Source organism: Lutjanus erythropterus, chromosome 23, assembly GCF_056507025.1.
Source record: "Lutjanus erythropterus isolate fLutEry1 chromosome 23, fLutEry1.hap2, whole genome shotgun sequence".
Taxonomy (NCBI): Eukaryota; Metazoa; Chordata; class Actinopteri; order Lutjaniformes; family Lutjanidae; genus Lutjanus; species Lutjanus erythropterus.
The window spans coordinates 15,071,722-15,094,484 of NC_139339.1; the positions used below are offsets into that span (position 1 = coordinate 15,071,722).

At 38.8% G+C, this 22,763-nt stretch overlaps 2 protein-coding genes across 2 annotated transcripts in view; one reads left to right on the forward strand and one right to left on the reverse strand.

Moving 5' to 3' along the window:
* The first annotated feature begins 1,800 nt into the window (after positions 1–1,800).
* On the forward strand, positions 1,801–15,568 carry f13a1b (coagulation factor XIII, A1 polypeptide b). The gene is made up of 15 exons (XM_084712962.1): positions 1,801–1,951; positions 6,228–6,451; positions 7,451–7,639; positions 8,453–8,701; positions 8,828–8,946; positions 9,036–9,143; positions 10,127–10,301; positions 11,240–11,378; positions 11,845–11,948; positions 12,164–12,252; positions 12,413–12,566; positions 13,293–13,568; positions 13,940–14,100; positions 14,205–14,341; positions 14,922–15,568. Exons 2-15 carry the CDS (start codon positions 6,265–6,267, stop codon positions 15,061–15,063), a joined length of 2,229 nt encoding a protein of 742 aa, XP_084569088.1. The 5' UTR covers positions 1,801–1,951; positions 6,228–6,264; the 3' UTR covers positions 15,064–15,568.
* A 1,060-nt stretch (positions 15,569–16,628) lies between these two features.
* LOC146305814 (protein mono-ADP-ribosyltransferase PARP15-like) overlaps positions 16,629–22,763 on the reverse strand; it is a 39,245-nt gene continuing 33,110 nt past the window's right edge. The window contains exons 5-12 of the mRNA XM_084713136.1: positions 22,090–22,311; positions 21,923–21,977; positions 21,315–21,461; positions 20,446–20,549; positions 20,200–20,386; positions 19,481–19,617; positions 18,558–18,738; positions 16,629–17,535 (exon numbers count right to left, since the gene is read on the reverse strand). Of these exons, the coding sequence (XP_084569262.1) occupies positions 17,249–17,535; positions 18,558–18,738; positions 19,481–19,617; positions 20,200–20,386; positions 20,446–20,549; positions 21,315–21,461; positions 21,923–21,977; positions 22,090–22,311 (1,320 nt within the window). The 3' untranslated portion in view covers positions 16,629–17,248. The remainder of the gene's footprint in view (positions 17,536–18,557; positions 18,739–19,480; positions 19,618–20,199; positions 20,387–20,445; positions 20,550–21,314; positions 21,462–21,922; positions 21,978–22,089; positions 22,312–22,763) is intronic.

Consider the following 22,763-nt stretch of genomic DNA (forward strand, 5'->3'; position numbering starts at 1 on the left):
ACCTCACACTAGTAAACACATCACCGCAAACCGCGGCACCATCAGAAGTGAGTGGACTCACGCCGACACACCAACCACACCTGTGACTGGAGGCATGAGCTGCACGACTACAACAAGAGAGACAGAATCAAATCTTATTCTAATCAGCCCTGAAATAAACTAAAACAAGCTATGTTAAAATAGACATCAGTAAGAGCTTTTCCTGTGAGCAAACATTCTGTTAAAACTTAGGTACAAGAAAAACATAAATTATTAGCGACACTAAATTTATACATTACGTATCTCGCACCAGGTGACACATAATTACCTTTCTTCAGCTTCTTAAATTTCAGTTTAAGTCCTGGCAGACCCACTTGCACTAATAATGAATGCTCTATGGCATTTAGCAGATATAGTGTTTATTATATTCACAACCGTAGTTTAGTGTGTTTGTATGCTAAGGCTTGCTTATTTATCATTTAATTTTTATTTGTATAGGGACAAATAAGTAGCATAAACCAATGTCATGTATCACAGCATTTATATCCAAAGTGAATCTGCAGTGCTCAACCCTAGCTGGGCCTTTAGAATACAAAAGACTCAGAGTTACACAGTGAAACTGTCACGTAACTAGTTGCCAGTTGAAAATTGCATGAAACATAATTTCCATGGAACTCGATAGTTGCGCAAGGTGATTTGGAAATAATCAAAATGTCAAGCAACGGTTTATTTCACTAAAATTAGCTGACTAGATTGGAAATTTTTCATCTGTTGTATTGTTTTTTCACTATGTTTGCATTATTGGATCTCATGTTGCAGTGATTTTCTCTCAGGATAATATCAGTTCTGATGTAATCTATTGCTTTTTCCTCTTCTTCTGTTTCATAATGGTACTGAACTGTTGGAGAGAACATCTTCTATTTTATTATTTTGGTCAGCTGTTGTTAAGTTGAAAAGAAATCAATTAGTTGAAATCGTGCCTCATCAGCGGTAGTTTGACATAAACATCCTCACTATTTGTAACTGTTGTGACTGAGTTTCAGACACGTTTGGAGTGGACTGTGGAGGTCTTTACACCATACAGCTCAACCGGTGCTTATTTTCACCTGAGTTTCAACCAACTAGAGCGGGGCAGCCAATGGACCACAGGCGGGAACCGAACTGGTGGCCACTGCAGAGGACAAACCGCCTCAGCAAATGGGGCACATGCTGTACCAACGGAGCTAAAAGTTTCATTTGGATTCATCAAACCTGCTGATACCCCTCTCTGTTTCTCCTCTCTGGTGTGCAGACTGACATCTACTGTAGATAATACATTGATTATGGATAAGAAGCTCATACAACCCCACTTAAAAGTCAAGTAATTATGCAAGTCATCTTAAGTCATCAATATCCTTATAGAAGTTTCATGGCAATTCATCCAGTACATTGAGATATTTCAGTCTTCACCACCATCATGGCTACTAAAAATACTTAAATATAAAAGGGATGTGTCTCCTCTTTATCAACAGTAATAAGATGACAATGTGATAAATCTCATCATATCAACTCTGCCTGTGTATCAAACCGTCACATCTGACAGCTGCAGAGCTCAAACATCACAGCGAGAGTCTCAGTCACTTTATCTTGTCTGAACTCCATCCAGCTGTGGGTTGAACACAGACGGTAGATTCCACATCCTGCTCCCAAGTTGGACCGACCAGTTACACAACACTGTTTCCCTGCAAGGATCTTACACTCACACACACACACACACACACACACACACACACACACACACACACACATGCACACGCGCGCACACACACATTGATAGCTCTTCCTCCCTCCTGTAGGGAACACAGTATATAAGCAGCAGCAGAACTCTGTCAAGACGGAGCAGCAGCAGCAGCAGCAGCAGCAGAGCAACTCCAACCAGCAACTTCTCTCTACAACTTCATCTGAAGCGCATCCACTCTGCATTACTCTACAGGTACGAAGGTTGTATTTGTAACCAAGAACTCTACTTTGGTGCAACAAAGCATTTATTGCGCCAAAATTCCTCAACAGCTTGGTAATCTTGTTTTGTTTATACCTTCCAGATGTGAAGATGCAAATTAATTTGATTCTACATCTGAGAGTTATTTAAAACATTCTGCAATTGTGTAATTTTCTTAACTCTTTTGGTGAAACAAACAGACTCTGAATAACTCAAACAAAGCCTATTATTTTTTTTTTAATTATTATTTAATTATTGATGAACTTTGCTCTTATCTAAACTTTTTTGAGATGATTTAATTACATTCTCAGTCTCATCCTCATTTACCTTAATAGTTCAGGTATCAGTACCTGGGTATTAGTGGAAACAGCTACAGTGGACTTACAAATCCAGGGTTTATTACCTGAATGTCAATAATTACCATATAGCAGTAACAACAGAATAAAAAAGGTTTTTTATATTTTTAAATGTACAAACTCCACATCTTAAAATGAAAGAGTATTTGTACACTTTTCCAAACTGTTGCATAGTTTTTGTCTTTAAAAAAATATATCGTACTTGCACAACTTGGTTTATTTATCTTGAGTTTTTGCTGGGAAAGGTTTAATCTTGGCACGAGAGTTTTATGGTGAGCACAAACCCTCCCTGAGCACAAACTGGCTCAGTTCTGCTGGTAAAAATGTGTAGAGGTTTTTCTCCCGTGTCAGCATTTGCCAAAGCCGTGTTAAACACATGTGTGTCTGCGCTTTTACAGTAGCGAGTGTCTCAGACATGGAAACGTTTCGGGCAGTGGTGTGAAGTAATTAAATACATTAACTCAAACCCTAGACTACAGTTTTGACATACTTGTTCTTTTCCATTTTATGCTACACTGTACTTCTACTCCACAACATTTAAAATCTACTGTGTATTATAATGTGATGTCATCGCACTCCTGCAAGATGCAGTCATGATACTTTACAGGTGGTAGTTGAGATCAAAATGAGGGCCAAGTTGGAAGATGGGCGTGGTCCAACCCATGAGTAGGCCACTAAATACTCATGTAATAATGTAGTAATGACTACTGAGCAACAAGATGTTGATGAGCATCACAGTTGGTATGAGACCAGTACATATGCTGCAGAAAACAAAACAAAATCATATTTTGGGTTTTTCTTTTATCTTTGCTTTTTGTGAAGTATTCAGGAGTAACTCTGCTCTGGCCTGTAGTTCTTTTTATCCATCTGGATAGTTTTGGTGTGAGTTGCAGAATTTAGAGGTGTCTGCCTTCTATTAAATATAATGGAACTAGATGGCACTCATCCTATGGTGCTCAAAGTGCCAAAAGAAGTACATTTGAAAAATTCAACAGCGATATCTGTTTTTAAGAAATCATGACTCTAAATAATCCACACACCTTGCTGTGAGCAGTTTAATCAAGGAACTATGGCCTGTCTAGTAGAAAGACAGTATTTCTACAGTATGAAGAAAATAGTTCCTATGTGAAACTGCTCACAGCAACATCTGTGGATTATTTTGAGTCATGATTTCTGCAAAAAAAGACGCTGCTATTGAGTTTTTCAGATGTATTTTTTTAGCGCTGTGAACAGAACAGGATGGCCAATACGTTCAAAATTCTGCAAGTCGCCCCAAACCATCTAGATGATTAAACAGCACTGCAAGTACGATGGAAATTATGAGTTTTTGATTTGGGGGTGAACAAAGTTAAACCATTTGTTTAGTTTAGAATGAAAATCTCTTTTTTGTGGAACTGCTATGCTAACATCTCACCTGGAGGGAGCCTAACTAAAACATTACTAATTTGCAAAGAGTTTCAGGTCAAAAAAGTTTGGAACCCATTGGTTTAATCGTTAACAATAACTTACATACTTAGATAAGTTTTTTGTGTGAAATATTAATCTTAAAACTTACTTTAGCTGTAGTAAAGTAAAACAACTACATTTCAAACTGCAATGTCGTAGAGTTGAAGTATGAAGCAGAATAAAAATAGAAATATTCACCTAAAAATATACTTAAGTACAGTATGTGTTCACCCACTTTGTTCTGCCAGTCTGCAGAAGGTGTCTATCAGTGCCACTGGTGGTGAAGGTGAAAACAGAGCTCTCACTGTGTTAAATGATGACTCATGCAGCCAAACGTCGTCCCAAACTTCTCTCCTCGTCCGGCACACACCCGCATTATGCAACAGTGAGTTTTACTATATTCTCAGGCAGGTGTTTATACCACAAACCTGACACACTGTACGCCCCCCTACCATCTTATGAAAACAGCTGTTGTGTATTTAATGGTTAAATCAGTCTTACCGCATGTTTACATAATCTTCATGGCAGTACCTTCATGCTTCCTGACCTGCAGTTGCAGCCTGTGCAGGGTCTTGGAAGCAGGTTTTAGGTAGAGACCCCATGTGGGCTGAAGGGTTGATGTCATTTTAGTTCTGTTTCATGTTTTGTGGATTTAATGAGTCACACTGAGGGACACTGTTTACATGAAGCTGATGTGTTCACACCCAGGGCTACATTTGAATCTGTCAGTGGTCAGTTCTTTTTTTTGGGGGGTTTTTTTTGGTTTGGGGGTGGTATTGTTTTCACATTTACTTGTTACAGTAGCAATATTTTTATTTACTTAATTACTTTGGTTTAACCATGAACAGAAATAACTTATATTAATACAGTTAATTAATTAATGCTCTTCCCATAAGCCATTTTCTCACATGACTTGATGTAGGTTTCTGCATGATGACATTGCTACATAAGCCTATAAAAACTCTACCTCTACCTCTACCTCAGCTGAGTTGTAGTTTCCATTTAAAAAAATCATAAAATGATTGATCCTTATGTCTTTTTTTCAACTCACAAAATGGTAAAAATGTTCAAGGGGAATTCTTCAGCTTCCTTGTTTTGTTCAATGAATTGTCGAAAGCCCACAGATATTCAATTTACTGTAAAAAACAAAACAGCAAATGTTCAGCCACAACAGTTTGTCCATAACCTGCAAAAATGGCCAGCTGGCGTAGGCCTAATGTATTTCTTTTCCAACCCAGTCTCTTTAATCTGCATAGCCTATAAATACTTGACTTTATACTTTCAGATTGCTCGTAGTTCATACGCCAGTCTTTCACATTAACTTTGGTGGACAGCAGATCCAAAGTCAGGTGTCCATCGTCACAAAAATAAACGTGGTTAACGTTGTGAAACGGTTGCAGTTTGGTTAAGTTTAGGCCAGGAAAAGATCATGGTTTGGGTTGAAATAAGTATGTTATGTAAGCTACCTGATGCGCGTAACTTTAGATTTATTAAACTTACAGAGTGTAATTAGGGACACTATTATAATACTTTTAATTGCACTTCCTCAACTGCTAGTGCTACAAGTCCTCTTATATCAATTATTTTGTTTCTAAAGTAGTATATCAATCCTTCAACTGGTTGTTCCACTTCAGAATTCAGTTTTAGGTATCATGAATAGTCCCAGTGGATATTTACAATGTAGGTTTATTTAAAAACTTATTCAGTGAATTTAACTTGTAATCTGGCAGTTATTTCATCATACCTTTCATAATAACATGACTTCAAACAAAAGACGACCACAGTAGGACTCACTGTGGTTTTCCTCCATGACCAGGAATGATTCAAATATTTGTCAGTTCTAACTACAGTACTGTTGGCTTTTAATAAACGTGATTAATGCTCGGTGTTAAAACACATTTCTCTGTGACCACAAAAACACACAATATTTGTGCAGTGAAAATAAATCACCAGAACACTAAAAGTGTCTTTCATTAGCTGCATCTTACAGGAAGGGGAGTGACTATAAACTCGCCTTCACCCACCCCACAAACACACAGAGAAACCACTTCCATGTGTGTGCAGTTTATTCATCAAGGCGAGTAAGAAATTTCATCATTAAGCTTTAACATTTTCATGTGCTTTTCTTCAACAGCTATTCCAATTTGAAAATATTTTGTTCTTGAATAAAATGGACAAGGACACACTCTCTCACACACACATATACACACACACTGAGGCGTGTTTGCAGTTTTTCCACAGATGTAAAGCAGATGGGTTTGAAAACGACTCACCCACCACACAGGAATGAACAGAGCATGATGGGAATTTGGCCTTTAGAAACTGCAGAGATAAACAATTTAAACAGGCATATTTGAAATATAAAGTCAGAGTTGTGGAGGTTGCCACCATCTCTACTAAATATTTCAAACATATTTAAACTAATGGGGGAATAATGTATTTTTTTTCCATCCACTCTCCTCCTCCAGTCCTGTGACAGATCATCCACCCTGAACTATCAGCACCATGTCTGATCAAGCTACCGTTGTGACTTCTTCCGACCCCCCTCCTCGTCCCAGCGGACCCCCTCCCAAGGTGACCAACCTCGGCCGCGCCACGGCTCCCATTTCCAGCTCCAACTCGGACACAAAGGATGTACCTGAGTTTGAGCCCTTCGGGTTACCGGGCCCGAGAGGATTTCCACCTCTGACTGGTGAGGGAGCACGCTGCAAAAATATCACACAGGAGTCGACTAATCTGTTGTCTTTAACTTAATGTTTTGTTATTTTCAAGTTATTTCAAATTAATATATGTGTTGCACACAAGCAATGAAATGTGTAGGGAAAAGTCTCCAAGTGGAAACCTAAAGTAGCTAAACCAGTGATCTCCAACAGCCCTCCATCCACCTCCCGCTGGACTGTAAAAAATTCGTAGTTATTTTTCCTAGTTGTTTTATACAAATTTGAACTACCCTGAGTGTAATCCAGTGGAAATAAAAACACAATTCTATTTTTTTTTAAATGTACTGCATGCATGTATTTCTTGCATGTCAGCAATGGAAACAAAAAAGTACATTTTCAGAAATATCACACTTTATTGCAGTACTTGAAGTTTGAAGTGACCATCCTATCAGAGGCTCCAAACCAATATGAGCTCTTATTTATACAGAAGTGGGGGAAAAAATTGTTTCTCAAAAGAAAGTTAGATGTCACATTTCACAGTGCGTCTTTGTTGGAGAAGATAAAGACTTTTTCCCCACAGGGACACAGTTTCCAGTATTTTTTGCACATGACTGACACATGAGTGATGTCCAAACAGGATAAATCCTGCTCACTTCCTCCAGCTTGTCGCGAGGCTCCACCTTGTATCCTCGTCAACGAGCCACACAGTGGGGGATATCCAGATATGACGGGAATTTATGAATGCGCTGTCTGGAACATTTTGTGGTGGATTAGAGCAAGATGACAGAAAACAACCTCAAATGAGTGGTTGTAGTGTTGACTTACAGTACGTACTCATCACTGAGGTTTTTGACAAGTTTACAGCTGCTGACTCATTTAAAGGGAAATGATCTGCACTACTGAACAATTCTCCAACTTTTTTTTAAATTTATTTTATTGCAAACATTGCATCATTTAAAACAAAGGGTCACTGAACTGAATGAATGACTACAGTTGTGCAGCATTATTTATCTAAAGTTTTCTACATTCAGAGTTTCTTGACATCCATGGCGTGGACATGGTGAAGGGACGAGATGACATCAACAAGAGGGAGCACCACACCATGTTGTACAACTCTGACTATCTCATCATCCGGCGCGGACAAGAGTTTCAGATCAAGATCACCTTCAATCGTCCCTACGATCCTGCTTCAGACAAGTTCGCTTTGGAGTTTGCCATCGGTGAGCTGCGCATATTGATAATTTTGAGAAACCTTTTCATTATCCTATTCAACAGTTTGTGGAATTTGGCTCCAGGAGATCATATTTTCAAAAGATAAACTTTCTGCAGATGTAAGGCCAGCTGTCTTTGAGTATATATTTTTTCCAAAGTTAGATGCCATGGCGGCTCACTGGAAGGATCCAGTGGTCTTTACCTCTCTATTGACCCATCCCAAAGCCCCGCCCTTTTTTGCTCTGTGCTCCAATTGGGGTTGAGCAAGTTTAGTATCTGGCTGAACCATGGTTAACGTTCTCCTTTCCTGTTTTCTGTACTTAGATATGCTCACAGAAAAAATCAATCAAACAAACAAAAAAGCTAGCTTATCTGCATCATTACCTATGTAGTTATACCTGATAGCTACTATTAGCAAAATGCTAACAAAACGCAAGTTAACTCACCAGCTACTCTACATCAGTTGTTAGCAAGTTTTTGGTAACATTAACTTACTTAAGGTGTGCCATAAGGTTTAAGATATTTCACTTTAAACCATCTTGAAAAAGTTTCTTTTCAATACACACAGACTGTCTAAATACAGGAAACAGGAAAGGACAAACTTGATTGACGTTAGCAGGGGTCGATTGTTGTTATATACTTTTAATATGTTTATCATATGGTATCTTTAAATCTAAGTTTTAACTTAATTTAGGCCTCCCACTCCCACTTTAAGGGTCTCTTACAACTTATTTCATATACTTCATTTATTGTGGCGTGCCTGTCACTTACCCATGATGCCGTGCAAGTGCTAAATCTGCCAATACTCCCTGTTCACCCAGGCTCCAGCCCTCAATACAGCAAGGGCACCTACATTCCTGTCTTCCCCACCAAGGAGCGTCAGAGCATCTGGGAGGGTCGCATCACGAACACCTCCGGCAGCATGGTCACCATGGGCATCACTCCTACAGCAGACTGCATTGTGGGAAAATACCAGATGTATGTGGCTGTGATGACCCCTTTTGGCATCCGTAGAACCAGACGTGACGAAGACCGAGCCCTCTACATCCTCTTCAATCCCTGGGCGTCAAGTTGGTTTATGCCTTTTGGCCACAACCTTTGTTTTGTTTTTTTTTTTCCATTTGTCCATTTTATTGAACATTTTAGTCTCACCTTCATGCCCATAATAATCCACATGACCTGCTGTCTGTCCTCAGATGATGCTGTGTTTCTGAATGATGAGACAGAGAGGGAGGAGTGTGTGATGAATGAGATGGGGATCATCTATCATGGTGCATTTGACGACATCGCTGAGAGAAACTGGAACTATGGACAGGTAGTGAAAAAACAGATCGAGGACCAATTTTAGAGGGTCAATTTGGAAATATTCTTACTGTCTTAAGTCTTTTTTTTTTTTACCCTTAGTTCAATTTTGGGGTCCTGGATGCCTGTCTTTACATCATGGACAAGGCTGACATGCCCATCACCAACAGAGGAGACCCCATCAAGGTGACCAGAAAGGCCTCTGCTATGGTGAGAGAATATTTATGGATATCCTCTAAAACATGAATTTTTTTTACAGATACATGAGATATGTGGTCAAATGATGCATAAATACACACAAAACATTATTGTACTATAAAATGTACAATGTTGCTGATACAGTGAATAAAATAAAGGCTGTTAACTCAGTTTTCTTTCCATGACACTTAATAACACTTAAATTCTGACACCAGCTTGAAACATGACAAGCTGCTTTTTCTCTCATAAAACATTCATATTTTTTAGCTGACAGTGATGGCATTGAAGCGTGGTAATTTGTACAAAGATGCAGTTACAGATACAGTACATGACACAGTAACAGTATCACTACTGCATGTACAAATTAGGATAGCTTTATGTTAAATACCTCAGATCTCCTCGTGCATGTAGGATTTTACATGCTTTTGTATTTATTGAGTAAAGCTTGTCTGCCAGTTAAAGAAGAATATTTTGTATTATAATGGAATATATTAAAATAATATATGATAAGAATAAAATCAAAGTATCTACAATAAAGTCAAAATTTAAATAGTATTAGTAACTTAAATGAAAGTTGAAATGTTGAGAACAAAATAAAGTTGAAACATAATTTTAATAAAGTCAAAATGACATTTTGACCTCATCCTCAACATTTCAACTTTATTTTACTTTACTTCACTGAGAAAATTCTACTTTCTCTGTTTTTTTCTTGTGCCTAGCATTAATTCTGAAAGTTTGACTTGTTCTTGATATTTTTACTTTTTTCTTGACATTTTGAATATTTGTCCTCTAATTTTCTCATTGTACTAATTAGAGTCAAAATAAAATATAAAATGCTGCACAATTTGGCCGTTTTAAGAGAAAAACATGATATACTGATTGTCATGTGAACATTTTAGGGTTCTACTGAATTTCAGAAATGCTAACAATAACTTCACAATATCATATTGCATCAGAGCAATTAATGTCTAAAATCTGCTCTTGGTTGCATTCAGCTGAACTCTCGGGATGATGACGGTGTGCTGGTGGGGAACTGGAGCGGCGAGTACACCTACGGAGTGGCGCCCACTTCCTGGACTGGCAGCACAGAAATCCTGCTCACCTACGCCAGGAGCGGAATGCCTGTCTGCTACGCTCAGTGCTGGGTCTACGCCGCCGTCTTCAACACCTGTGAGATCTCCACTGATTCCCAGAAGCACTTTCCAAACATTTTAGGCTTTTAATTCATTTTGTGTCACAGTCTGGTGCATTTCCTGAGTGCTGAATGTGGTAACAATAGTCAGGCGTCCTTTGTCGTGATGATGATCTTTGTTGTGGATAACATTGTAGTTGCAGGTCGTGGTTTGGTTAGGTTTAAGCACAAAAACTATTTGGTTAGATGTAGATTTAGGAGAAGTTCAAGTTTGTGTTAAAATAAGTAGTTTGGTTCCTCATGTTAAATACATAACAAAGTTTTATTCACTCTTCCATATGCAAACTTTGTTGATCTTTATACTACATCACCTGACAGTTTTTTTCTCTATGGCATTTGTGCATAAAATGACACAGCATATGTGCATCAGTGTAGACTAAATGACATGAAAAGCAAGAAAGGTGTTCTGATAATATGGAGATGAGTTAAGACATTGGTGAGTTATTCACATGCCTTTTGGTGAGACCAGGCTGTGGTCGTGTGTGAATGGGAGCAGGGATCAATATTCAGGGAAGTCTGTACCGGCAATTTCCCACCTCAAAACCCAGCAACATCTCAGGGAATCGTTGCTCCGGTTGTGTTGCAATTGAAAGCAACATTGCAGGGATGAGCATGTAAAGTGGTATGTCTGTCTGACGAAAGATGCCCCATTTTCTTCTTCATCTTTTGTTTGTTTATAGCAGTTAGTATCCATAAGTGTTACCTTCCCGGCATCTATTCCGGCGTTACCACAGCAGGTTTGGTTAAATGTAGCCGCATGTGTAAATAGTGAAAATAACTAGTGGTGGCTGAAAGGTTATCCCAGTAGTTTACTGGGAACTGTATGTGAAAGGGGCTTTAGATACTTTGGGTAAGTGCATTTAGCTGAGAACCTTCTGTTCAATTCTTTGATTTCTGTCTTTGCTTGTCTGTTTAGTCCTGCGTTGTCTGGGCATCCCAGCGCGGGTCGTCACCAACTACTACTCCGCTCATGACAACGATGGGAACCTGACAACTGACATCATCCTGCATGACAACGGCAGGATCGACCGCAATAACACCAAAGACTCCATCTGGTAACACATCCTCCATGTAGCTTACCATTATACAGACATCTTATTATTGTAATGTATGGTTTGTTACTGACCTGCTGGTGATGTGTCCTACTGGTGGTCCCTCAGTCTGTCCAACATTTTGATCCACAGAAAAATATCACAGCGACAGGTGGTGATATCATCATGAACTTTGGCATGAGGTTTTATTGTGCCCACACCTTAATTTAAATTTCACTTTGGTTTATGACAGCTGTGAATATTCATGGTCCCCAGAGGATGAATCCTAATATTTTTCAGTGACTCCCTGACCTCTTTAACAAGCCAAAACCTCCACTCGTTTACATGGATATCTAAATCTAATTAGCAGTTTGCTCCTTACATGCTCCTCAGAGGATGAACACTCCTTCATCTAATCCCATCTTCAAACTAAAAACTGAACTTTTCATTTTATTTCAATGACCCTATAACCTTTTCTACATATCTTCAGGAACTATCACTGCTGGAATGAGTGCTTCATGTCCAGACCAGACCTCCCACCTGGCTTTGGAGGCTGGCAGGTTGTGGATGCAACGCCGCAGGAGACCAGTGATGGTAAATAATAATAATAATGATAATAATAATAATAATAATAATAATAATAATAATAATAATAATAATAATAATAATAATACAAAATAACTTCAGACTTTATAAGAATATGGTGAGACTACTGTTTTGTTTTTTGTTTTTTTGTATTTTGAGTCTGAATAAAAGTAAATACACTGGACTGATGGCACATATAATCTCTTCCTCCATGATCCACAAAGGCTTGTTCAGATGTGGTCCAGCATCAGTCCAGGCCATCAAACATGGACAGACATGTTACCCATTTGATGCTGCCTTTGTGTTTGCTGAGGTGAGTCTTTAAATTTTCTGTAAAAAGTTTCTTATTCTACTCACCAGTGGCTCATTTTGCAGACATTATCAGTTATTCACACAGTGTTAGATAGATTAGTTCGGGTCAGACCCAAGCTGCCATTTTTTGGAGGGGGTTATCTCTGCCTTTCTCCCTTCAGGTCAACAGCGATGTGGTGTTTCGTACCCGGAATAAAGATGGGACCATGGAGCTGGTCAAAGTGAACCAGACTCATGTAGGCCGCATGGTTTTGACCAAATCTCCAGGGGCCACGACCCGCCGTGACATCACCAGTCAATACAAGTTTTCTGAGGGTTAGTGACCACAACACAAATCACCGTGTTTGAAAAGGGGACAGAACCATTTTCTCTGATGCAGCCAAAGCACTTAAAAAGAGTATTTTCAAATGAATCATAATGGATACATCTGTCCTGGACACAGTGCCGTAAGGAAAACAGAGAGACAGTCTCTGCGAAAGTCAGTGCTAAGGCAATTTGTTTTTCATTCTGCGCAACAATGCCAGATACCAAGTTAATCTTTGATGACAGTGGCTGAGTGCTGGCACAGTTATCTGTGTTCTGGCACCAGAGGACCAGCCATGTGCCCCTGTGTGGATGCCACATTTGTCAAGGTTTTTGGGGTGTGGATGTTTTGGTCTTGAAATCAGATCCAGTTGGCATCATTCTGGCTTGGTTTGGGCCAGAGCTGGCACATGGAAAAGAACCAGAGTACACGGGGCAATTCTGGTGCTTCATTTATCACAAATTTGGCATGATTTGTGGCACACTTTTTAAATAACATACTTTAAATCTTGGATTAATGTATCAAGTGTGTTCAAGTCAAAAGGCTCAAGTCCAAGTGAAATCAAGAGTCATTTGTGTTAGAGTCTAAGGCAAGTTTCAAGTCTTTTTTTTATTTTGGCAGGTCTAAATATATCAAATTTGTGACTCAAGGCTGACTCGAGTACACACATGTGGTAAAACAAAACATAACTGAGTCAAATCGACAAACACACTAATATATTTTAATCATCCAAACAGGTACTAGAGAGGAGCGGATCGCTCTGGAAAAAGCAGAGGAGTACGGCTGTAAACGAGAGAAGTCCAGCCTTCCTGAGGCTGATGTGGACGTGGTCCTGCCCACCCTGGACGTCGATGTGGGTGATGACTTCGACCTGCACCTGGAGTTCATCAACCGCAGCGACCAGCGCCGTGTCGTGGACGCCTACATCAGTGGCAGTGTGGTGTATTACACTGGAGTCAGCAGCTCTGAGTTCCTGTTCAATGATCCTGAAGTGACAATTGGCCCCAACAAAAGTGAGTTTATTCATTTCTTTTTTATCATAATCAAAAGCAACCCTAATGACCAAATAAAATATCACAGTGCTCTGAAGTATTTCTAATGAATTCTTCACTATATTCATTCAGCAACCCCATATAAAACAACAGCTATATTATCAAGAATGTGTAAAGACTGTTAGAAATTATTAGACAGAATGAAAACTACTATAATTTGACATTAGAAAGGACAAAATAAGGTTCAGTTCTCTACCTTAGATATCTTTTAATGTACTTTGTATTATAACAAAAGAGCTCTGTTACACAGTTAAGATGTCACGTTACTTTTTAGCTCATTTAAAAGTTAACAAAACATACATGTATGATATGATTTTTGTTTTGTTCTCCAGGTGTGAAAGAGGTGGTGACGGTCGAGTCAAGGGACTACCTGAAAAAACTGGTGGAACAGGCCAACCTCCACTTCATTGTTACTGGGAAGGTCAGGGAGACTGGCCAGATCATCAGCGCCATGAAAGTCATCACCCTGCGCAATCCCAAACTCAACGTTTCGGTCTGAAATTATTCTTCCTTTTATTTGGTTTTAATTTGTTGGCATCAGCTTTATTATGCACACTCTTGACTTTTTTAATGATGTATGTCCTCTCTGTACTTAAGGTTTCCGGCCGGCCCAAAGTGAGTGAGGAGATGATGGCGACTGTGGATTTCACAAACCCCTTCGGCTTCAGCCTGCAGGACGTCTACATTAACATGGAGGGACCGGGGATCATGCCATTCAAGACAAAATATTACAGGTGAGCTCAGCCTAGTACTTGTCCAATATGTAACACATCCTCATACCAAAAGGACACAATAGCTCATTTTCCAGTGACTCCAAAAACCACATATACGACCTTTGGAGAATACTAGCGAGAGTCATACAGGACCTTACGTACACTGTGGAAGTCACATGATGCTAAACACATGGTTAATGTTGTGAAACAGTTTGTTAAGGTTTAGGCAACAAAGCCAATTGGTTAGGTTTCAAAAAGGTCATGGTTTGGGTTAAAATAAGTACATTATATTATGTTAATCATATGAGTAAATCACCTACATAATGCAACTTAAGTCACTCTTTTCACCTGGGATACAAACTGCATCTGTCCTGTGTTTGACCCATCCATCCATCCATCCATCCATCCATCCATCTAGTCTCCATCTAGTTTAGCACCAGATAGTCCATCAGATTAGAAAGGATTTTATGAACTGTTGATGACAGCCACACAAACCTTCCTCTAATATTTTTCACTGTCACAGCTTTTATTCATCAGTTCAAAATGACCCCAAAATAAGCTCTGTCTTTCTGGCATCTATCTTTGACCCTGCTGGTTTCAGTCTGATCCCAGAGAAGTCCTCCCTGACCTGGACCGAGAACTTCATCCCGCACAGGGACGGCAGCACCAGGATGATCGCTACTCTGGACTGTCCCGCTCTCAGGCAGGTCTTCGGCATGGCGGATGTCACCATCGAGCCCTGAGGATCGCTGCAGGATCGCTGACGGCCAACATGATACAGCTCATTTACACTTCAGCCCAAATATAGGCGCATGACATAGTTACGTTTCTGTAGGTTTAAAATAGTTAAACAGGTGTAGCTTCAGCATTTATGATAACAATGGTGACAGTTATAGTCATAAGCATGGAGAGGACAGATCTCTTAGTAATTTTTAAACATGCAAGTTTAAAAAGAGACTAATCAACACATTTTTGTACCATATCAATCATTTTGACAGTTAAAGAGCAACTAAATGATTTTTTTTTTTATGCTAAACAGAAATGATATAGGTCCTAAAACAATGCCAGCTTATATTCTTCATTTTTTTCTTTGGGTGTTGATAAAGTAAATTGTGGGAAAGTCTTTACATTGCTATTTAATTTTAACTCAAAAGTACACAGGTGGGTATGGCTGTTTCTGAAATCTCTACCTACACCACTAATTCTTCCCATATAATAAGATACTCAATAGTTTATATAGTGAGACATTTCAGACACCAATAAATAATTGCTTTTTGTGGGACTGACTGTTTACTTTCACAAACATGATGCACTGCATTGTGGGATTGTTAGCAGAAAATGGTTAACATGCCATGGATACTACTTTGTTTGTTCCATGGTTGAATTTTCGAGAACATGATTATATCATATCAGTACAGAGCTCTATAGAGTCAATAGGAAGAGGTTTCAGAAACAGCCTGTTTATTTTAAATCATTTTTTGGCCACCAGGGGGCAGAACTACATCTAAAGACACAGTCCTGTCTCAGAAGACACAGAATAACATTAAGTATTTACGTCCAATGGTCATTGTCCTTTAACCTTGGTTTAAGTCACCTATAGCTCCTGAACAATTTATTAAATGTTTAATTGTATTCACCTGCTAGTTGCTAACTTTTTCTGCTTGATAGGTAGTTAAGTTGATTCCCTAAAAATGGCTTCCTGTAGCTGTTAGAATCAGGATTGATTAGGGCGGTGAGGCTGAACGAAACAATAACTGAAACAATGAGTTAATGAGGCTAAAAAGTTGGGTGATAATTCTGTGGACACAAGATATTGGCAACTCATTTGATGTTATGTTTTATTTGATATACAAAATATTGATCAATGCAGCTCAAATTTAATTTTTGAATACTACTACAGCTATTAAATTGACGTATCGATGTTTCTGCTTGAGAGCTGTAAAGAGCTTGTTCACGTCTTTATATCAATCTATAAAATCTGTTTCTTCACATTTTTTTTCTTTGTATAAGAACAAATGCAAATATAAATCAAATAAAAGATTCCCTATGCTGTAAGTGTGTGTTGATGTGATTCAGTGGTGAAAGTCCAAAAACTTCAGTCACACCATCAATAATTTGACAAATCTTATTCGTGCTGAGACATGATTTCCAAAACAAACTCAAAAGCAGACAATTCATCACTGATGACAATTAATCATCAACAGTCTCAAAAACATTACATCTTACATTCTAAAAAGCAAAAGTGCAACAGTAAAAAGCTTTCAATTTTGGAGAAATTACAATCTGAATACTGGATAATGTACAGTGTACTGAAACCCTGACAGGATGATGCAGAACTTGAATCAGCACCTCACAATGGTAGCAGATGTTTTTTGGAGAGTTTTCTGTAGTCAAACTTGTGTTAAACAATAGATAATTGCCATTTACTCTGTTACTATTGTTTGGATAAGCTATAATGCAGTTTGTGTTTGTCTCTTTTTGTCATTCTTATTTCTCTGTTTCACAGAGTTACATGTAACATAGATCTCCAGTTATATTATTTCTGTTCAGCTCTGTCTGCTGTGCTGCACTGTTGGAAGTAGCTTTAAAAAAGAAGATTCAAGTGTCTCGGGGTGAGTGCAATGTCAGTCTTCTGAATAATATAGTTCTTCACAGATGCTGGGCTTCACTGAGAAAGTCCACTTTGAAAAAGGCAGTACTATCAAGTTAGCCACCCAGCAACAACGTTGGTCTCAATTAGCAAGCAAGATAAGAGGTTGAGGTTTAAATCAGAATTAGAAGAGAAGGGCCTAATAATTAAATGAAATAAATAAAAGATGATATATTTAAATATAACATTTGAAATACTGATATGGTAGACTTTCTCTGAAGGCCTAGAAGACCCTCAGGGTTTCTCTCTGCTGGACTCTCCCTCCATTCTCCTTACAGTCATCTGAAGGTGATGAGGTAGTCTGGGTACGCTTGGCTATCATGGAACACAATGAACATCCTGGGGTGCTTTATTCTATCCACCACACTGTCATAGCGGTCATGGGGCTGCAGGCCGCTACAAGGCGGAGGAACCTTCATGTTGCTGTGGCCCAGAGTGTAGACGCCAGTCAGGACTCGGGCCAGAAACATAGACCGAGTACCGTCAGCAGCTGGCTCGGAGAAGGTGGGTTGGGCTGAGTAGCTGGCATTTACGGCAAAGTAGGTGCCATGACCACATGAAGTTCCTGAGAACAAGAGGAAATATGGAATTAACAAAAGTACTCATTTATACACAGAAAGTACTCACGAGTGTTTTCTCATCTGGTTTGGTTACAATTGGCAAATAAAACTACTTGGTTAGCATTAAGATGTATTCTGATTCCAGTTTTTTCTTTCCAGGTCTCGGAGAGTACCGCCTACCAGGATGACACTAACAATATTCAGTGGGCCGCAGAGAGCACACCTGGAAGCTAGAAAACCTTGTTGGTATACGCTCTTGACAGGTAAATCTCATTGGACTGAATTAGCGTCATCTTTGAGTTTAGCATCCAGTTTTTAATTTCATTTGATTCACTCATTCCTGAGAATCGGGACAAAACCGTGTTTTGAGGGAGTTTCGATATTTACTCTTTATCGGATTCACCTCCTACTACGAAATTTTTTAATTAAATTTGGACATCGGCTCTGTCAGATTTTCCTTCTGTCATCTTACAGAGTTGACAAAATGTTACAAAAATGTTTTTTCATTTCACAGCATAGCCATATTTTTTTTTTTTAAGTTTTTTAAAGTTGTGCTAATCAAAATACACATTTTCAAACCATATTTTTTTTATTTAGCTTTGTTTTAGAGGTGCTACAGAGTTTTTGTAAAAATCTGATGGAAATCTGGGACAAAACTTTAAAGAGCCAACATTTTCATTAAAAAATATATTTTAAAACAAAGGTAATTATACTAGCACATTTTTACCTATACTATCAGTTATTATCATTAGTTTTAGCTTTTGAAGGTCAAAACATTTCATGTCAAGTCATGAACTCTTGTCTGGTACAAGAGTATTTTCTGGTACAGGGCAAGTTTAGGAATTAGAAAAAATTAAGCAAAGCAAAATATCTCATAAATTGCATATATTTCTTTTTTGTTTGGACATGATTTGTCCCAGTTCTCAAGAATGGGTGACACACACACACACACACACACACACACACACACACACACACACACACACACACACACACACACACACACACAGAGTGAATTGATCTTTACCATTCTGGCCAGCAAAGCTCCTGTTGAACCCAGTTTTTATGATGGAGCCACAGTTGTCCTGGGTCGTCCCATGGAACAGAAATTCTTCGCCTGCTCCGCGTTTCAGTCTGTTCTTCTCAGAAATATGCTTCTTTCGTGCTTCATAGGCGCGTCGCAGATGAACATTCTGCAGGCGCTGGATCTATGAAGAAAAAACAAACATAAGAAAATAGTGAGATGCCAAATTAGCCAAGAAAAGATGTAAATGTCTTGACTGTGTTCAAAAAGCCCTCTATTTTGCTATTATACCAGCACCCTGACTGCTGCATAAAACATAAATAAGAACAAACAGCTGTGATTTGCATTTTTATATTCAATTCAATACACTACAAGGACAAAATATTTAAAATTCCAACTACATATTTTTGAGCACAGTTGATCAATTTTAAGCTTTAATAGTCCAAACAGACTGAGGCTGACTTTGCACTGTCAAACAAGTCCTCCATTGGTGCAAAACTTTTGCACAGCTGTATGTACACAGGAATACCAGAGGAATATTCAGCGTCATTAGGTCTGTAAACAGCTTAGTAGGAACATTGTTTTTCAGAATAAGGGCAGAATATTGTGTGCATGTAAATGTATCCAGTGTCTTTGGAAATCGTGACTGTGGTGTCCTCCAGGCTAAAGAGGAAAGGGACCATCCAGATTAATACCAGTGTGTTAGTGCCCATGTCATGGGTAACTTGCCCATCTGTGAAGGTGCCAGTAATGCTGAAAGGTACATACAGGTTTTGTAGCAACATATGCTGCTGTCCAGACAACAGCTTTCTCAGGGACATCCTGGATTGTTGAGCAACTGAACTGTCATATATCAAACAATAATGGGAAAACTGGAAAACTGGAAAATTCTCATCTGCAGACAATGAAATGTCTTTGCTGCCCACCTTAATTACAGTCTGGGAGACAGTGTGTTTGAAGAGCGTCTCCACTCTCTGGTACTCTGCAGTGGAAGGCTGCAGTGCAACCACTTTCAGATCTTCACCTTCAGCCATGTTGTCCCAATACAGAGGGAGAGCAAAGTCTGAAAGAGGATGGATGGCAAAATAAAAAGAAAATGTCAGATAGTCAGAGTTAATGTGATTTATTTTTTTCAAAACCAAATGTATAAGGCTACAAAATGAAAAAAAAAAATCTGCTGGTCATTTTTTTTGAGTCAGATCTAAATTGTTTTCTCTCCTGTGCCTTAGATTGAAGAACAGATTAAAACAGTTCTTTCTTTTCATACACTCCATGTTAACATATTCATAGAACTGCATATTTTGTGGGTGTTGAAAAATCAGTGAATTTTGACAAAAATGCTGGCAGTGGCTGGCAACTTTATCAAAAAATGCTGGCTGACAATTATTTTTAAAATATTTTTTATTTTTCCCACAAATTAAATAAAAGAAACTCAGGGAGATGATCCTGGCAAAACGATCTAACCTTTTCTTACTTCATGAACACAGGAGAGAAGAATATTTAGAAAAGACTTAGGGAATGGATCGACAGACTTTTTTTCTCACCTGCCTCTCAGGGCTTCTGTAATATTGCTATTTGTCTCAAACCACAGTATCAGTCTGGCTCTTTTCGTAACATCAGTGTTCATCTAGAACCATCTTCTCACCTGGTAGATTCACAAGTCGTTTCAGCTTTGCTGTCTCTCTAGTCCAGTGATTTCGCCTTTTGGCCTCCAATCTCTGTAGATCCACACTCCACGAGATGCCCTGTGCGTCCACTATCCCTCCTGCTATATCTTTATTTTCCAGGCTGTGATTGGCTGTTTTGGGAAGTCTCTCCCAGTTGCTGTTATGCTTATGTTGTTTGCTACACACCAGACAACAAAGACAACCTAAGTAAGAACCTGTTTAACCTGTGTTGTTTGAAAATGTCTGCAGTGTCCTCTCAGCTCACCTGCTTTAAGTTCAGCCTCCACCTCTGGTCCAGCTACAGTTAAGATGTCTTTGCACACACCAGCTGTGGAATAAAGATTATAGTCACAAGAGAACAAGACTACAAGAGTTTAATGCAGTTTCAAACTAAGTTGGTGGGTAAATCTATATGGCACAGGTGCTACAGACTGGGTAATCATGCATGGGTAGCAGGGAGATCTGAAGGTTTTTACCGCTTGCACGCTCACATGTCAGTGAGTCATACGGGGTTTGATTGTCACATAAAAGTATGTTTTAAACTTAAGTCTTCAGAGAATGGGAACCTCACCTGTGAAAAACCGTCTGGACATCATCAAATGAATGTGTCAAAAATTAGGATCTGCTCCTGCACCCAGCGGCTGTCAGCTGATACTGTAAGGATGGTCGCTACATTTTTTACATTTTAAATGATCATGGCCAGAAAAATACTAATTTTGATCTAATAGCAGTGTTCTATTGTTTTTCATCACCCTTAAAACTGTTGTTTTATTTTATTTTCTTTTGATTTTGTTTAAGAGCTAGGTTCTGCAGGCACTACAGGATGTTAACATAGTTATTTGTTAACATTAACATATTTATCATTTATTTGAGTCCTTGTAAAGAGAAAAAAGGCAGTTTTATTCTAAACACATTATACATATTAGAACATATTGCTGAAAACGTGAAAGGGATGGCAGGGAAGTTTCAAAAAATTTAAAACACAAACTACGTTTGTGTAGAAAGCTGATATATAAATCATGAAATACATTTGTGACTCTTTCTGTGCATATTCGGTGATATCAAGAACCAACTGATTTCCATGCTCACCCACCTCTCTGGAAATTTGTAAAGTCAGTCGTGTTCACCACAGCATCTGTAGTCTCATTAGTGATGTCACCAAACACCAGCTGTAGTTTAACCCCACCTCCCACGGTCATTGTGATGTCATCAAGGTCACTTGCGAGGGAACTAAAGATTGCTAAGAGAAACAACACAACATGTTTCATATTTGTCTGATATTGTACATTTACAAGTCTAAAAGTGGTGATGCAGCTGCTCAGTTAACTCAAGCTGCACTGCTATGTACACATGGCACACCTCTTTCTCTAAAATCATCTACCAAACTGGAGGATTTAATATATTTATTCATCACTCCCCAATATAACGCACTATCCCAAAAACACCAGTAGGTGGCAGCAAACAACAAGCATTTAACACACGCCTGTATATAACAATATCGGCAGGGAGTGACTGTTAAGAGAACCAATTCACAAAACCCAACCTGCAAAAATGTGCCTTAATCAACACCACAAACTCAAACTGCAGATCACCAACTTAATGCATTATAGCAGCATTAGTGTAAGGACTGCACCACCCCAGCACTCTGCAAGGGGAGTATATTCAACATAGTTTAAAGATATGTATAGTTGTATAGTTTACCTTGGCCTCCCTGGTACATAATTGAGCTGAGGTATGTGTGGACATCATGGTAGCACTGTAAATAAAAACACAAGCATTAAACACTTTATCATCAATTTATCTATATACCCTGCATGCATATATCTTAAAGACCAGTTACAACAGATGTTCAAGTGTTGCTTTGTCACCTCAGAATCAGGATAGTCTGGTTTAATGACGATGTGGATGGTGGAGAGAGAGCCAGAGCATGCAGACAATCCAAACTGTCGAAAGATTTCAGTCATCAATTGAAAAGCTTCTATCAGCGGGTACTTTAAACAGGGTCCAGGTCCAATGACTGGAAAGGCCACTGAGCAGAAGCGCTGCTGTACGCAGAGGTCCAAACATCTCTTCAGCCCATTGCCAAGGGCCTGTAAAGCAAACATCAGGCAGTTCCTTAATGTTTTCATCAGCTAATACTGCATTGCACATATATTTCTCAAGGAAGCTAACATAAGCAGAGCTTTAAGTAAAACTGCTACATTTATGTCTGGTTGAGAACATTTTGACTGAAACCTGCTGAAGAAAGCACAATGCCAATAACTGAAATGTTCACAATACTACCTCATACAGTAGCATGTTCAATTACCTTGTTAGCTTGCCTGTTGCAGCCCTCAGTATGCATTAAACAAATTGCTTGTTGGATCGTTGAACATTATCTGAAACTGGGGGCAATGCATCCAACAACATTTGTAACCAACGATACATGAAGCAGAATTTGGCGTAGGTGTATGAAGGCGACAAAGTAGGCAGGATTAACACTTCTCTCTTTATTTTGTCATTCTTCTCACAACTACTTCAGTTTCTTTTCATGCATATGAAC